Source organism: Solanum pennellii, chromosome 10, assembly GCF_001406875.1.
Source record: "Solanum pennellii chromosome 10, SPENNV200".
Classification (NCBI taxonomy): Eukaryota; Viridiplantae; Streptophyta; class Magnoliopsida; order Solanales; family Solanaceae; genus Solanum; species Solanum pennellii.
The window spans coordinates 59,012,835-59,030,728 of NC_028646.1; the positions used below are offsets into that span (position 1 = coordinate 59,012,835).

The window sequence follows — 17,894 nt, forward strand, 5'->3', positions numbered from 1 at the left end:
TTAAAGAGCTAAGAAGAAGATGCCCCCTCGCGCCGTCGTCGTCGTCGCTCGCTCGGCTTTGGCTTTGGATTTGGATTTGGATTTGGCAAATGATGTGATTATTGATTAATTTTTTGGACAAAATTTATTTAATCAATTTTTGTTAAATCAAATAAATCCTGTTAATATTATCTCTTATAAATTTGCGGGTAACGGTAACATTCCGAAAAGTCGTTACTTTTCCGAAAAGTCGTTACTTTCCAAAAAAGTAGTTATTTTCCTAACAGACACATTTTTTCGAAAAGTTGTTATTTTTTCCAAAAGACATAACTTTCTGGAATAAACGGGTCTGAACAGATTTCTCTGAACAGACACGTTTCTTGCTGAAAATGGCTATAAAAGGAAGTCAATTTTTGATTTTTCAAACACTGAAAATTTTTCTTTCTCTGCATTTATTTTTCTCTCAAATAAAATCAAATTGCCGATCAACTGAGTCTGTGTGACTTGTTGCTGTTCTTAAGTTCGTTGAAGTTAAAGAAGTTTGAGGTACCACTATTTCTTTAACAGGTTTAATCCGTTTTATCTTGGGAGAAATTAATCCATAACCTTGGGTACAGTGAGGGGATTAAATTTCTTAAGGACACACAGTAGTTTCTGTGGACTCGGATTAATTCTTGTATTTTATATTTTTTCTGCTTCATCTTATTTCTGTTTCTGTTTATTAACCTTATAAATACAGGTTATTGTAAGAATAACAATTTGTGCGTAGAAGCTTCGAACGAGAAACACAATGAAGGTTGAAAAAATACAACAGCCTTAACCAATAAGTATAATGAAATGTTGGAGGACAACAAAAATTTTTCGCATCGTATGTTTGTAAGTATTAGAAATTCATTTTATAATATATCGATTTTTATTGTTAATTTGATTTGTTTCCAATAAAGGTACGTGTATCAACAAAATATCTTCATACAATTACAGATGATGCCAACAGATTTACAGTATGTCTAAATACTATCATGCGTAGTTGTGAAAGATTTCAACATGATGAGATGTTGTGTAGTCATACAGTTGCAGCTTTTAGATACAGAAACAAGACCGCGAAGATTATTGTTAGTAATAAGAATTTCCAAGATACTCATGCAATTTCAATAGAATCATTGCCTTGTGAATGCATTGGGATATTCCAACACATATTTTGAAAGTGATAATAATACCACCAATTTCAAGAAAAAAACCAGGCAGACTACCAAGTAACGACCGTAAGAAGGAATTCAATGAAGAAAAATTCAAGACGAGTGGAGTCACTTGTAGTAATTGTGGTACCTCATGATACAATAAAAAGACTTGCCTCAATTTTGCTTATCAGAATTAATAATGATGTATTATTTTCAATTATTTTTATGTTGTTTTATGACAGACTTTTAAAAATCTTTTTAAGAATGTTAATTGCACTTATACAACTTTGATTATTGTTGATTGATTTTTTGATATTATTGATCAATCAACTGTCATATTACTGGTATTTGAATGTTTGTCATACATGCTAACCTTTATATTCACATATATATGTAGATAAAATTGAACTATAAAGACTAATATATATGATTACGTAAAAGAACTTAAAAAGAAAAATTTGACAAACGATGAAATACAACATTGTGATGTAATCTTCATTCATTTGAAAATAGAAATCGTAATTACTTGATAGTGGTGTGATAAACACATATACATAATTGGTGTAATACTAGTGTAACAGGTTGGCATGCTCACAATAATAGTGGTATGAATTGGCTAAAATGTTGGTATTCTACACCAACCTCAGTTGATATATTGTATTACCTCAATTTTGTTTATCAAAATTAACATCGATGTATTATTTTCAATTTTTTTTTGTTTTCTGGCAAAGTTCTGAAATTTTTTTAAGAATATTAATTACACTTTTATCTAACTTTAATTGTTTTTGAGTGGTTTATTGATATTTTTGATCATTTAATGATCATATCATTGATATTTGAAAATTTATCGTGCATATGCACAATTAATGTAATGGTAGTGTTATTAGTTCACATGTTCATAATAATGGTAGTATGAAGTAGGAAAAATGTTTCTCGTACATATACTATTGTTAATAGAAGTGTAATTAGTTCACATGTTCATAATAATAGTGTTAAGATCAGTGCATATGAAAGAATTGTATATTGATTGCTTGAAGAAATTTACAGGTGTTAAAAGTGTGTTTACAATTGCTACTTTATCCTCTATATATAATGAATTATCTAACTGAATTACTGACACCTCTAACTAACTCATAATCTGTTAACTTTAACTAACTATCTTCTGTTAACTAACAGCAATACATTTAACTATTTGTTTAACATCCTCCCTCAAGCTAGGTGTGTAAGATACATTCTTCATTCCTAGCTTGGTAAGCAGGTATCCATGCTGCACATGAGTAAGTCCTTTGGTGAACAAATCTGCAGGTTGTTCACTTGTTTGCAAGTATACAGGTTGAACCATGCCTAGTTGAATTTTTTCTCTAATGAAGTGGCAATCAAAATCTATATGCTTAGTACGCTCGTGAAAGACTAGATTTGCAGCAATCTGTACAACAAATTTGCTGTCACAATAAATTGACACAAGTTGCTTCAGTGATATGCCCAATTCCTCAAAAAGTCCAACCAGCCATACAATTTCTACAATTGTTGAGGCCATACTTCTATATTCAGACTTAGCTGAACTTCGTGAAATGGTGTTCTATTTTTTCGACTTCCATGAGATCAAAGAATCCCCATAAGTAATTGTGTATCATGTGATAGATCTGCGATTGTTTGGGCATGCAGCCCAGTTTGCATCACAATATGAAGTCAACTGATTAGTAGCATTTGATGACATGAGTATACCTAGACCTGGTGAATGTTTTACATATCTAACAACTCTCATTGCTGCTTCCATGTGAGATGTTTTTGGACTGTGCATAAATTGACTTAGCAACAGGACTGCAAATGCAATGTCTGGTCGTGTCATTGTTAAGTAAAACAATCTTCCTACTAGTTTTTGATACACTCCGGGATCATCTAGCAGCTTGTCATTTCCATTTTTTCAGAGGGAAATTGTAGATCAAACTCTGCAGTTGTGAGTTTGTGATTTATCTCAAAAGGAGCTCCAACAGGCCTTGAGCTAGATAACCCCATGTCTGAGATCAGTTCAAGACAATACTTCCTTTGATGCATAAGGATTCCAGTGTCATTCCTTGCAAATTCAATCCCTAGGAAGTACCTTAAATCACCTAACTCTTTGATCTTGAAATTGTCCTTAAGAATTCCCTTTGTCTGCAATATTAAGGTGTGATCATTACCTGTAATTAATAGATCATCAACATAGATCAGTACTATCACTAAGCTCTTTCCCTGGTGCTTTGTGAATAGGAAGTAGTCATAATGACTCTGTTGAAAATCAGAATTAATTAGAGTTGTAGTCAATTTGATGTTCCACTGCCTATTAGCTTGTTTGAGTCCATAAAGGGACTTGATGAGTTACACATCCCGTGCTCAGCTTTATGGACAAATCCTAGAGGCAAAGTCATGTACACTTCTTCATATAAGTCACCTTGAAGAAAAGCATTGAATACATCCATTTGTTGTATTGACCAGTTTTGTGTAGCAGCTAAAGCTATGACTGCCCTGACAGTGCCCATTTTCACAACAGGAGAGAATTTTTCCTGATAATCCAGGCCTTCTTTCTGATTGTAACCCTTGGCTACCAACCTGGCCTTGAACCTATCAACCTCACCATCAGCCTTGTATTTGATTTTATATACCCTGTTGTATCCTATTGCCTTTTTATCTGGTGGCAACTTAACAATTTCCCATGCATTATTATCTTCCAGTGCTTTGATCTCACTCTGCATAGTTGCAACCCACCTAGGATAATGCATTGCTTCCTGATATGAATTTGATTCCCTCTCTTGAGAAAACTTAGTCACAAAACTCTTGTAAAAAAGTGATATGATATCATAGTCAAGTATATCAGATATGGAATAAGAAATTGCTGCTTTCTTTTGTGTCAACACATAATTAGTATATTACATAATGGAGGCTTAGCAGGCCTTGTAGACTTCTTGGTGGCAACTTGTGGTATAGAATTATTTTTAGGAATAATGACGGGTACATAAGGTAATACTGGATCTTCTGAAAAAACTCCAACATCTGTAGTGTTCTCACCATTGTGTTCATCATTAGTGCACAAGGAAGGACATGTACACTCAGTAACATTAGTAGTCACTGCACTCCGAAAGACAACACAGGGTGTTAGTTTCAGAATCTCCTTCATGGAAAAAAAATACAGAGAGCTCATGATCATCATCTTTATTTAGACCTGGGAACTGACAAGGAAATTCAGTCTTGTGAAAAATGACATCTCTCTAACAAATATGACTTTGGACTCAATATCCAATAATATGTACCCTTTTTGATTGATAGCATATCCGAGAAAAACTGTTTTTTAGCTTTTGGAGCAAACTTATCATCTCTCCTTAGGTCTGTAGCAAATGCCAAACACCCTACTACTCTGATATGGGAAAGATTGGGCTGTTTGTTGTACATGATCTCATATCGTGACATGTTTCCTAATACAGACAATGGTATTCTGTTGATGATATATGTTGCAGCTTCCACACATTCACCCCAAAATCTATGTGGCAAGTGTCCCTGAAATTTGATAGCCTGAGCAGCCTCTAGCAAGTGTATATGTTTCCTCTCCACAACCCCATTTTTTTGAGGAGAATGGGAACATGATCTTTGGTGAATAATGTCATGTTGAACAAATAAATCATGACAATTGGTATTAATAAATTCCCCTCCATTATCAGATCTAAAAACTTTAACACCTTTCTCAAACTGTGTCTTTATCATTATCAAGAACTGTCTCAAAACAACAATTACATCAGACTTCAAGGCAATCATAAAAGTCCATGTCCATCTAGATTTATCATCAACTAAAGTAAGAAAGTATTCATTCCATTGTGAGTAGTCACCTTATATGGACCCTATACATCCAAGTGAACTAAATTGAAAAAATCATCTACTGTAGTATGACTCATAGGAAATGGAACTCTATTTTGTCTAGCTTGTGGACAAACCATACACTATTCAATAGAAAAATTACGACATGTATTGAAATCTTTTATTCTCCTAAGTACTCCTATAGGAAAATGTCCTAATCTCTTGTGCCACAGTTCTGGATTTATTTCTCCTGATCCAGCTGCAGACAATGACTTAATCTTGTTTTGATGTGACTTGGTGTCACAATTCAACACATAAAATCCATCCTCAACTTCACCAATCCCCTTGACCTTCCCAGACAAGAGATCCTGAAACACACAATATGTAGGAAAAAATCAAACATAGCAGTTTAATTCTTTTGTCAATTTGTTAATAGACAAAAGATTAAACTCAAATGATGGTATGCATAAAACATTTGTGATCATATCAGTATCATTAAGTTGAAGACTGCCCATATGTGAAACCATGGTTGAATCCCCTGTAGGTAATTGTACTCTTCCTATACTTCCCACTTTACTCTCAGAATGTAACTAATTATGATCATGTATCATATGATCTGTAGCACCAGTGTCTACGATCCATTTTAAGCATGAAATCTTACCTGCCATGTGTGCACTCTTCTGAGTATTCAAAGTGTTATCGTTCCCCTGCAGAACTTTAGTATCTGGTTGAGCCGTGCTGGTGAAGACTTGTTCTTTATATGCAACAACTGATCATGTGTAATTTTATCTCCCATCAGAGACATATCAGGATTTGACTTCTCTCCCATAATTGTGTGTGCCTTCCATGCCATTTGATCCTGCATAAAAGGCATTGGTTTCTGCATAGCACTATCTCTTGTTACTGCATTTACCTTTTTTTTACCTTTGAAATTTTCTGGATATCCAATGAGTTGGAAAAAATCAGCCTTCACATGTCCAGTAGCATTACAGTGATCACATTTCTTCAGCTTATTGAATTCAGCTCGAGTATGCTCCTTCATATTACAAAAATCACAGAATAATGAATGGAAGTTCCTCCTACAAAAAGCCTGCCCAGTATTTGGCTGTGGTGACCTAAAATTTCTAGCAGTATACAATGCTAAAGATTCCATCCTTTCATGTATAGATCCAGCAATTCCTTTTTGACTTTCATCTTGTATAATCAAGGAATAAGCCTGATTCACATTAGGAAGGCAACTCATCATCAAGATCTGACCTCTAGCCTGTGAATAACTTTCATTTAGCCCCATGAGAAATTGAAGTAATCACTGGTATTACATTTGTGCAACATATTCCTCTGCCTTGTTACAATCACAACTAGGTGGAGGTAAGATTGAATCGTATTCATCCCATAGGTTTTCAATCTCGTGTAATATGAAGAAACTTGTAGAGTCCCTTGTGTGAGAGTGAAAATGTTTCTGTGTAGTTGATATAGTCTAGATCCATTTACCTTATCAAATTGCTCCTTGAGATCAAGCCATACCTGATTCGCACTGGAGGAATACAAAAATCCACTGAGTAGATCCGTGCTCACATTACAGGTTAACCAAGAGAGTATAATTACATTATAACGATCCCAGATCTTCTTCAAATCACCATCAAAATCAGTCCGCAAGACAGAACCATCAATAAATCCCACTTTGTTTCGTCCAAGCAATGCAATCTCCATAGCTCGACTCCACAAGGTGTAGTTCTTCATTCCTGTTAGCTGAATTCCAACAGAAAGAGCTCCAGGAACATCAGAAGAACTAAAATATAATGGATGATTGTGGTCAATTACCACAGAATTTCCATTGACAAAATCTCCTTGAACTCGACCAATAGTGCTTCCCGTCAGTTCTTCCTCAATCACCATGGTGAATCTCTCGATCTACCTCCAATTTTCACGAAGATAACCCTAGATCCCTATTGCTCTGATACCATGTTAAGATCAGTGCATATGAAAGAATTGTATATTGATTGCTTGAAGAAATTTACAGGTGCTAAAAGTGTGTTTACAACTGCTACTTTATCCTCTATATATAATGAATTATCTAACTGAATTATTGACACCTCTAACTAACTCATAATCTATTAACTTTAACTAACTATCTTTTGTTAACTAACTGCAATACATTTAACTATCTGCTTAACAAATAGTTGTATGAAGTAGCAAAATATTGGTATTATACATCGTTCTGGAATATTAAGACTTTAAATAACTTTTTAAATTGGTATAATATTTGATGTAATAATGACAAATGATTATAAAAATTGTGATATGTAATGAATAAAATATTGATATTATACATCAAACTCACACATTGAATTGTAAATGTGAAAGATTGTATATGTTGAGAGCATAAAAAAGGATAAAGTATTTTATTATGTACCAAATCCACACAATGCAATTAACCAATAAAAAATAATTTGACACCACAATGAAACACAAAAGTTGGACAAATATTTGTCAAATAAGTGGACATATTATAAGCACCAAAACTGAACAAAAAAGTGAGATATTCTCGACGAACATATTCCTCAAAATCACAAATATACAAACCCAAAAATAAAAACCATATGGCAAGATAAAACATTATATAGTTCAAGCAATTAAGAAATAAATACAGTACTAATACATTGAATCATCAACTTGTTGTGGCATGTTTTCACGCTTGATGTGGGACAATGAATCACCAATTGATTTTTTAGCATAATGTGAATTAATATTTCAGTCAATGTCTTTCCATTTCCCATAGTAATCAATGCAAATAAAAAATTAAGGCATCATATTTGATAGTTTTTGAACCAATGTCATGACAACTTTTGTGTGCATACTACTGTTGATTGGAATGCATACCTAATCAATTTTCGCCCATGAGGTGTTAGCAAAAAATCTTTATCATCTTTTATATATCGAGCAACATTATGATGTGTATTTAGCATTCTTTCCTCTTTGTCATTCGTCTTCCAAGTATCATGAATTTGAACAACCCAATTGATGAAAAATGAATAAGTTGTAATAATTCTTGAATTATTGTTACGAACATACTTGCAAAATTTATGGAGAGAATACATAATCACATCAACATGCTGTATAAAAATTATTTATCAACCAACACAATATATACAAAGCTAAATGAATTCACTTTAAACATTTATTTATGATAATTAAGTATTATAGTCTCTATTCAATGCTCTATGTTTGTATACTTTAGTTCTTCTTTCTTATACATAAAGCACATAAAAATGAATTCACAATTTAGATAAGATGAAATTAATAATAATTTCACTTACAAAATCAAACAATAAACACACTAAACATAAAAATAATAATTTAAGTTTATCACAAAAAAAAAAGTGACAATAAATTTAATTACCCAATCTTCCAAGGATCAAAAAGGTAAATCCAATCAATTAAGTCCACTTTACCAACTCCAAACTCAAAAGGAGGGCCAATGGGATTTTTAGCTGCCGTGAAGAAACTACTTTTCCTCACAAAAAAAATATCCACTTGTAAACATGAATCATATTATATTATAGGCATAATACATAAATGTACCCTTTAAATCGGCTTCAAATTACATTTATGCCCTTCAATTTTGGATGTGCACAAATAGACACTTAAACTTGTATAAAGTTGAACAAATAGACACACATGTCCTACATTTTATCCTACATGTCATTTTTTGTCCTATGTGGTGTCCTACGTGTATTGTGTCATGTAGGACTCATGTGTTTATTTATTTAAAAGTTGGATAGTTAAAGTGCTTGTTTGTACATTATGAAAGTTGGAGGTCAAAGTTAAAAATTGAAGCCAAGTTTAGGGTGCAATATATGTATTATGCCTATATTATAAGTGGAAGCTCCAAGATATGAAGTTGAATTACCTTTTTATCCCTATACTAAATAAAAATGTTATATTTATATTACTTGATTATTTTATTTTTAAAAATATATTGAGCAATAAACTTTTTTTTACCATTAATAAATTGAGAATATTTGAACAGTTATGAAAATTAAATAATATAAACGTTATAGAAATGAAGAGACAAACGTTATTTATGAGAGCAATTAGGTAGAAATTTAAGTTGCACATTAACCAAAACATATTAACATTACCTTTACATTGTTAGAATCTTAAAAGTTGTAAATTTCAATACATTGAATCCCATAGTTAATATATGTTATTTTCAATGATAAGTACTTGAAAAGAAGCTAAAAAGACTAATTAATCATTTAAAGTGAAAGTATTATATAAATCCAAGTATAACATTCATTTCCCTAAAGTCCCCCTCTCCATTTTATGGACTCTAAAGAAGAATATATTATTTCTCTCAGCAGTTTTCTCTCAATCAATGTCAAAGTTAAAGGCTATTAAATACGCTCTGAATGTTGTTGGATTTGTCCGAGAATTTCAGCTTTGGATGTTGTTGGATTCGTCAAAGAAATTTCTTAGTGCAGAGGAGCATTAGTTTTTTCAGTCGAAGAATATACTCATGTCACTTATTATTTAATTTACTTTCCATTAATTTTGCGGTAAAAGATCTATATATATATTACTAATTTACACATATTTCATTAACGAAACACATAATGTTTCACTTTCTCATTTTAATATTGTAGTTGTACTTTAGCTAGTTATTTTACTTTATAAGATTATGTGTGTAGATTGATATACTTGTCATTTATTTTTATCGGAAAGAAGATATCTCGTAGAAGTTACAATGAGTGATAGGCTTCGTACATCATGATTTCTATTTTATTTTTTTTGTTAAAGTAGATATCTATAATTTTATGATGATTGTTAAGTTTACCACATAAATTGCTCTATGCAGTACAAAACATCTTAAAAGTAAAGCAAGAATAAATAAATGAATAATGGTATACGTAAATATTTTTTTTTGATTTTGAATCTTAGAATCAAAACATCATATGAGATATTTATCAATTTTAAGAACATATAATTTGTATTTTATATTTTATAACATATAATATAACTTTAGAATTTTATAACGGTCTACACAATTTTTTTATTTATTCATATGATCACACGCGCGTCACGCGTATCCAGAAACTAGTACTAAGAAAAAGAACTACTAAAGTACATTCAAATTACTATCCGTACTTGCCACGTTTTTTGGATAGTTTGTTATCAATCTATCTTTTTGAAATTAGGAATTACATTATCGTGCATATTAAACCCTAAACTTGGATTCAAATTTTAACTTTGACCTCCAACTTTCATAATGCACAAACAGACACTTTAACTATTCAACTTTTAAATAAATAAACACATGAGTCATACATGACATAATACACGTAGGACACCACGTTGGACAAAAAATGATATGTAGGATGACATGTAGGACAGATGTGTCTATTTGTTCAACTTTATACAAGTTTAAGTGTCTATTAGTGCACATACAAAGTTGAAGGGCATAAATATGATTTGAAACCAAGTTAAAGGACACATTTATGTATTATGCCTTAGATATAATTAGGATTGTAAATATAATTGAATTTTTTATTTAATAGAAAATATTTAAGGAGAAAATCTCAAAAAAAGGAGAAAAAAAGATAAATATGAATGAAGGTCAAAGAGAAGTGTCACATCACTTTATCTATGTTTCTTCTTTATATTATAGAGAAAAGACATAAAGACACCATCGAAGTTGTCCCATATTTGCATAAAGACACCTAAACTTTTGAAGTGTCCTATCACCCCAGTAAACAACTATATATCGTTGTAAATTGGCCATTTTTACCCATTAACTCATCTGGATTGTTTACACGCACGTTAGGCGCGTCATGGGCCATTTTTCATTTTTATTTACCAGTTTAAAACAGCCACATGTCATTTTTTTCTTTAATATTAATTATTTAATCAATTTTTGTATCTTCCCCAATTTAAACTCAAAAATAGCCATTGGTAGCCCTAAAATTTTGTTTCCATGGCAAGATTAATATTGGTGCTCTCTTTTTGACGACTTCATCATCTTCCTCAAGAAAATAAGGTAGAAATTCGTCTTTTCTCTTTTAATTTCCAATAGAAACGTTAATTTCAAGTTTTTTATGGTTGGATTTCTTCTCAATTTTGTGATTAGTTTTTGATTGAAAATGTCAAATGCAATGTTGAATCGTATTTGTAATGATGAGAATGATCCGATGTTGCGAGTGAAACTGCGATGCAAACATGGTGACTTACTATCAATTCAAACTTCATGGTCGGAGCATAACCCAGCTCGAAGATTTTGGTCTTGTCCACGCTATCGTGTATGTTTACTAATTCTTTTATGGAGATATTTTGTTTATAAATTTTTCTTTAATTTGTGTTTTGCGTATTTTAGGAGGATGCATGCAACTTTTTTAGATGGAGGGATCGAGAAGAAGTTGATATACGATCCAACTACGTTATTCCGAGATTAGCAAAGAGAATTAAGGAGTTGGAAGAAGTATTGACATCTTATGAAAGTCGTGTTGAAAGTAACCAAGTCATGATGAAGGAGAAAAAGAAGGGCAAATGTTATAACTTGAAGCTAATCGTCTTGATCATTATTGTGTGTTTTCTATGTTTAAGTCTAACCAAGAATGTGAAGGACGGAAGTTGTAGGTGTGTGCAACCAAAATTGCCATAGACATGTTTAGTTACTTTCAAATTTTTGAAATTGTAGGTGTGTGTACCTAGAAGCTAATTGTCTTGATCTTGTTAGTTGTAGGTGTGTGTAACTTGAAGGATAGAATTTGTTGAATGTTCAAGTTATTGTTGTTCTTTGTTGTCGAAATTGTTATGATTTGAACAATTAGTTAATGTATTTGGTTCTCTAATCTATATTATCGTGGCAACCATTTGAGAAACTTCACAAATATGTCAATTACAATTAAAAAGGCAATAACAAAACTGACTAAAAAGAAAACTTCATAATCGAGTTTGATTCCAACCATTCAAGTTTGTTTGGTTACACCCAAAACTGAGTTTGTTTCCAATAAAAAACAACACAAATATATGCATAGTTAAATTTTGTTTGTCAAAATGAACAAGACAACATCAAAATGCCCTACTTCCATGGCACAGAAGTTTTCCTACTTGAAGTTGTTTGGTCTTGGCTATAAGCAGCATTAGCAGCAGCTACAGACCTAGTTTGGATAACCTTTTAAGCTTTCATTCTTTCCAGGTTGGTACTGGTAATAGTTGTCTTCCCCTTCCATTTGAATCCACGTACTGGTGTGTAGCCAATATCACCAGTGACAACCTCAGCCCTCTTTGTAACTTTTGTACCAGTATTGATGACTCTTCTACTTGGCAATCTAGGCTGCTTAGTCAAATAAATACACACTCAAATATTAGACAATTAGGTTTGCAAAGACAATTGTAAACTTGCATTGATAGTTGCAAACATACATTGAGAGTTGTAAATCCATCTTCAGCTTGGTATATGGCAACACCTACCATTCTTGGCCTTTTAAAAGGTCTTGTTTGTCCTCCACTAGTGTCCTCATGTTCTACTGGTCTCTTCCCTCTTCCTAGGCCTCCTCCACTGTAGTTTGCTTCAGAACTAGTTTGACTATGTTGAGTTATTCCTCTTCCTCTACTTAGTCCTTCATTCACATTTCTTTCTTGAGCCATTTCTCTCCCTGATCCTGCTCCTCTACCTGTACCTCTACCTCTACCTCTACCTCTACCATTTACAGTCCGTACTTTGAAATCAAAATATTAAAGCATATCTATATTATCTGACAATGATATAATAATTAGATATATTACCTCTGTGTTTGTAACATTTCCATGTGATTGAGCTAGAACACCTTTGCCACTTGCTCTTCCTCTTGTTGCTCTTCCTCTTGTTGCTCTTCCTGTGCCTTTTCCTCTACCACTTTCAGTAGCCTGTATATTAATATATCAATACATATACATCTACATATAACATACATTGAGAGTAACAAATAAAAGTACCTGTGTATGAGAAGATGGTTCAGATGACTGATTTGGACCAGTACTTCTTGCCTGAGAACATGATTCAGTTGATTGACTTGGATCAGCTTGGTTTCTTGTAGGACATCCTCTTTTATTGTGTCCTTGTGTGCCACATTTGCTACAAGTCATTACAGCACCTCTTTTGCTCAACTTTCCAGTTTTTCTGCTTTATCTGCTTCCTTTCTTCTACCTTAGCTGGTCTTCCAGGCAACTTTCTGATCTTTGGTGGCTTTACAACTGGATTATTTGAGGTTGGCCACATTTTCATATTATTCATTGGCTGAATAAAATGGGCATATGTGCTGAGGTAGGTTTCCTTGCTATAACAGCTAGCCACATAATGGATTGGTTCCAAGTTTTTGTAATGAAGGGCAGCAACACCATGAGGACAAGGAATTCCCCTGAGCTGCCAGGATCTGCAACTACACCTCCTATTAACAATGTCCACAGTGTGTGTAAATCCATGGTGTTTAATCTCAAAACCTCTTTCTCCATTCCAAGTCAAGTTACATTGCATAGACTTTTGAATATTTTCTTGCAAAATCTTCAAAGACATAGGAGATATATCAATGATCCAAGTGTTTGAGAACTCTCTCAAATCACCAATTCTTTTCATCATCTTCACCCTTATCTCCTCAAGCATTGTAATGATGGTTTTATACCTTGCAGACACTATCCAAGCATTAAATCTTTCTGCCATATTGTTGTCCACAACATCACATTTGCTATATTCTTCAAAATACTTCTTGCACCATGTATTCAAATTGTACCATAAAAGATTATCCAAACCTTCTTTTCCTAATTTCCTCATTGTCTCTATATTGTCCTTCATCTCAGCTGTGGATTTAGCAATCCTCCAAGACACTCTTCTTCTTTCAACTCCTTTCCAATTTTTTGACCAATTTGCAAGAACATGTCTTGCACATTTTCTATGTTCAACAAGTGGCAATAAAGTATCCACAACAATTTCTAGTCCCTAACAAACCAACATAACAGAAAAAGAATAAATTAAAGTGCAAAACTCAACAACAATAAAATAGTAAGATGGATATTAGTAATTACCTTTTGCATATCACTAATGATGGATAGTTGATGCCCTTCTCCAAGTTCAAGATCATTCTTCACTAGTTCAAGAAACCATGTCCAGGATACTGATTCTCAACCTCAACAACTGCCCAAGCAATAGGGAGCATTTGGTTGTTTCTATCTCTACAAACTGCCACTAACAACTGGCCTTTACACACATCTTTGAGAAAACACCCATCAAAACCAATCAACCTTCTAGCACCTCCAAAAAATGATTTCTTTAAAGCATTGAAGCAAACATAATATCCTTCAAAAATTTTCTGCCCAGTTTCAGAATCTTCTCCAACCTTCACTACACAAGTACTACCTGGATTACTCATTAATATTTCATCTCTATAATCAAAATCCTACCATACTCCACAATGTGATCACCCATGATCTCTTGTAACACTCTAGTCCTAGCTCTTCTCACTGTTGTCCTACCAACATTAATATCCAACTCCTTTCTAATAATGTCCTGTAACAAGACAATGCTGATGTTTGGCTGTTGAGTTATTCTTTCTTTGTATTTGGTGGCCAAAAACTTTGAGTTGCACAGGTAGTTATGAGTTGATGTCAAACATTTATGGATAGGGTTGTATGTTTTAACAATGAAATCACCACTAGTTCTATCCTTACTTGCACACAACAACCAAGGACAACTCTCTTTACAACATCTCACTCTAACTCTGCCAGGCTCATTTACATATTTTTCAATTTGAATATGTTCTTGGATTGTATATCTTGTCACTGCCACTCTAAATTCTTCAACAGTTCCAAAAACCTCCAAACAATCTTTTCAGCAGTTGTATCAAACACAACTTTATTTGGGGTTTTCTTCCTCCTAACAGGTTTATGCACTACTTGATCATCCTCTTCACCATCTATTTCAAAGCTAGGAACTTCATCACTTAGATAATAAGGTTCATCACCTCCTAGCTTACCAACTAAGCTTTCCCTAATACCATTATTTGTCTCATCATACCCTATATCTAGACCTTTCTCATTAACATTAATCTGGTCTGAAGTAGTTCCCCTACTTCTCCTTTGTGACCTTTTGAAATGCCTCTTGGTTTCCCTTATATCTACATACTCTTGATGAACATCACTGTCAACCTCAGTATCTTCACTAGTATCTCCTTCAGATCCTGATTCATCTTCCACTTCATCATCAGTTGGATCATTATCTATTATAGGATAATCAGATGAAGGAGAAGGCACAATAGAAGGAGATGGTGGAGGCACAGTAGAAGACTGAGCTTCAAATGGAGTGCTGGAAGTTTCAGAAGGACCAGTTGTAGGGATGGAAGGAAAAGTAGAAGTAGGAGGCTGATTATTAGGGTTAGAAGTCTCATTAAAAGATTCCTCACCTACCCCACTTTCAGTCACATGGGGGACAAACTCCAATTCAAGTGGGGCCTGATTAGCTTCACTAACCCCATAAAAAACATATACCTCCACTGTATCCCCATCATTTATCATATTGAAAAGATCAAATATAACCTTATCATTATCAACAAGGACCAATAACCCATCCCACTTGAAAAAAAAATCACAATCTATTGTATATCCTAGTTCCTTTATGTAGTCCCTCAACTCAAAATAAGACATCCTATCAACATCTACATTTAGGAATTCTGTCACATGCCCCCAATATATTTAGGTGGTGGACCAAATTCTATTCCCCCCCCCCCCTTATGATACCATCTTAAAGTTATCAGAGTAAAAGTCATCCTGAAAAAGCATGTAACAACAACAAACACAATTCAAACACACATTTCAATAACTAACTCTAACAAGTTGTACACAACAAACTTAATCACTAACAAACAACAACATCAGAAACACTAACTAACAAAAGTAGAAAAAAGCACTAACATTTAGCTCTAACACTACTAACAGAATAAAAACACTAACAATAGCTGTTGATAATGTACAAATTGAAGTCTACAAATGTATAAGAGACAAATAATAAGATTCGAACTAAGTGGATCACATCTAACCCTAACCTAAAACACAATCACAAAATCCTAATCACTAACAGTCGCACTAAGTCAATAACACAATACCCTACACTAACTAAGTCGATTACCCAACACATTCAAAAATATCCTAACAATGGCAACTGTAGGAGGTCTATTCTAACACTTCTACACTATAATAATCCATAAAATCAGAATAATCGAAAAAAAATGAAGATTTTAGAACCCTAACCTGTTAGACCTTCAATCTCCAAGAATCTTCACAAATACACATCAGCAACGATCAACAATGATCAACAACGAGATTGTCAACAACAACACTATCGTCAACAGCAACACTGTGTATTTCGTTTGATTTTAGGGAGAAGTTGAGAAATGAAATGAAAAGGAAGGAGTTCACGAATTTTCTTTAAAAAAAAGGGTTGGGTCGGGTTACCTAGAGAGTGAGCAACACACGCACTACATAGACGATGGAATGGGTAAAAATGACCAATTTACAACGATATATATAGTTGTTTAGTGGGGTGATAGGACACTTCAAAAGTTTAGGTGTCTTTATGCAAATATGGGACAACTTCGATGGTGTCTTTATGTCTTTTCTCTATATTATATACAAATATAAATATTAATTTAATGAGGTTGTTGACTACTTTATATTTTGACATAATACATATATATGCCCTTTAATTTGTCCTTATTTTACATTTATATTCTCCAACTTTGAATGCGCACAAATAGACACTTAAAGTTGTATAAAGTTAAACAAGTTGACACACTAGTCCTATGTGACACAATACACATAAGACACCATGTAGGACAAATTGCCATGTAGGATGCCACATAGGACATATGTGTCTATTTGTTCAGTTTTATACAAGTTTAAGTCTCTATTTGTGCATACTCAAAGAATAAGTGTTATTTCTGCATGATTTTGTGAAATGACAAATATACCTCCATCCACTTTTAATGGTCATATTTTTTTTGAAAGTTAATTTGATTAATTTTCAAAATAAAATTAAATTACATTAATTTAATATATTTTTTAAAAAATTAGATATTCAAAAATATACGAAAAGATCTATAAATTACAATTTTTAGCATATCAATATAATTAAAAAATACATCGTAAAATATTAATCAAAATTCTTATAATTTAATTTAAGTCTAAAAAGGAAAATCATGACAATTAAAAGTGAACGGGGGAATATTAAAGATCATCTAATTTTAGTAAGAATGACATATAAATAGGAATAAAGGAAGTATTAGCTATGCTTGCATAGTTATACACAGATTATTTCTTATACATTATGTTGATTGCAATAATAAAATCATACACATATTATTTCTTATGCATTATGTGGTTCGCAATATTAAAAATAACATATATTGTATAAAAATATTTATTTACAAAAATATCTTCCACAATTATAGTGGAAAAGATGTTAGAGGGCTTTTGAGAGATAATTATATTTTTAGAAAAAAGTCATAAAGTTACTACTAAAGTTGTCCCGTATGTATAAAGACACTTTAACTTTGGAAGTGTCCTATCACCCACAAAACTATTTAATATCTTTGTAAATGAGTCATTTCGATCCATTTCCTCATTTGAGTTGTTACCACGCACATGAGGCGCGTGAGACAGTGTTTTCACTGCCATAAACCAATTATAAAGTGTCACGTGTCGTGTTATTTCTTTATTATTAATTATTTAATTAATTTACATCATCTTCCCAATATTAAAGAGAAAAGAGCCATTGATAGCCCTAAATCGATTTCAACTTTTTTTTTCCAAAGCAAATCAATGATGGTGCTCTCTCTTTGACGAATTCATTCTTTCCATTATCTTCTTCACCGAAACTCAAAAACCCCA

General features: G+C 32.8%; 1 protein-coding gene, 1 long non-coding RNA gene and 1 pseudogene across 2 annotated transcripts; all 3 read right to left on the minus strand.

The window, feature by feature from the left end:
- Nucleotides 1-11,932: 11,932 nt before the first annotated feature.
- On the minus strand, nt 11,933-12,654 carry LOC107002094 (annotated as a pseudogene).
- A 62-nt stretch (nt 12,655-12,716) lies between these two features.
- LOC114074275 lies at nt 12,717-13,230 on the minus strand. The gene is made up of 2 exons (XM_027912134.1): nt 12,957-13,230; nt 12,717-12,887 (listed from the first exon to the last, which is right to left on the minus strand). Exons 1-2 carry the CDS (start codon nt 13,104-13,106, stop codon nt 12,717-12,719), a joined length of 321 nt encoding a protein of 106 aa, XP_027767935.1. The 5' UTR covers nt 13,107-13,230.
- A 630-nt stretch (nt 13,231-13,860) lies between these two features.
- LOC107001415 lies at nt 13,861-14,169 on the minus strand. The gene is made up of 2 exons (XR_003574731.1): nt 14,040-14,169; nt 13,861-13,953 (listed from the first exon to the last, which is right to left on the minus strand). It is a non-coding gene; the product is annotated as an uncharacterized LOC107001415 (long non-coding RNA).
- Nucleotides 14,170-17,894: the final 3,725 nt, after the last annotated feature.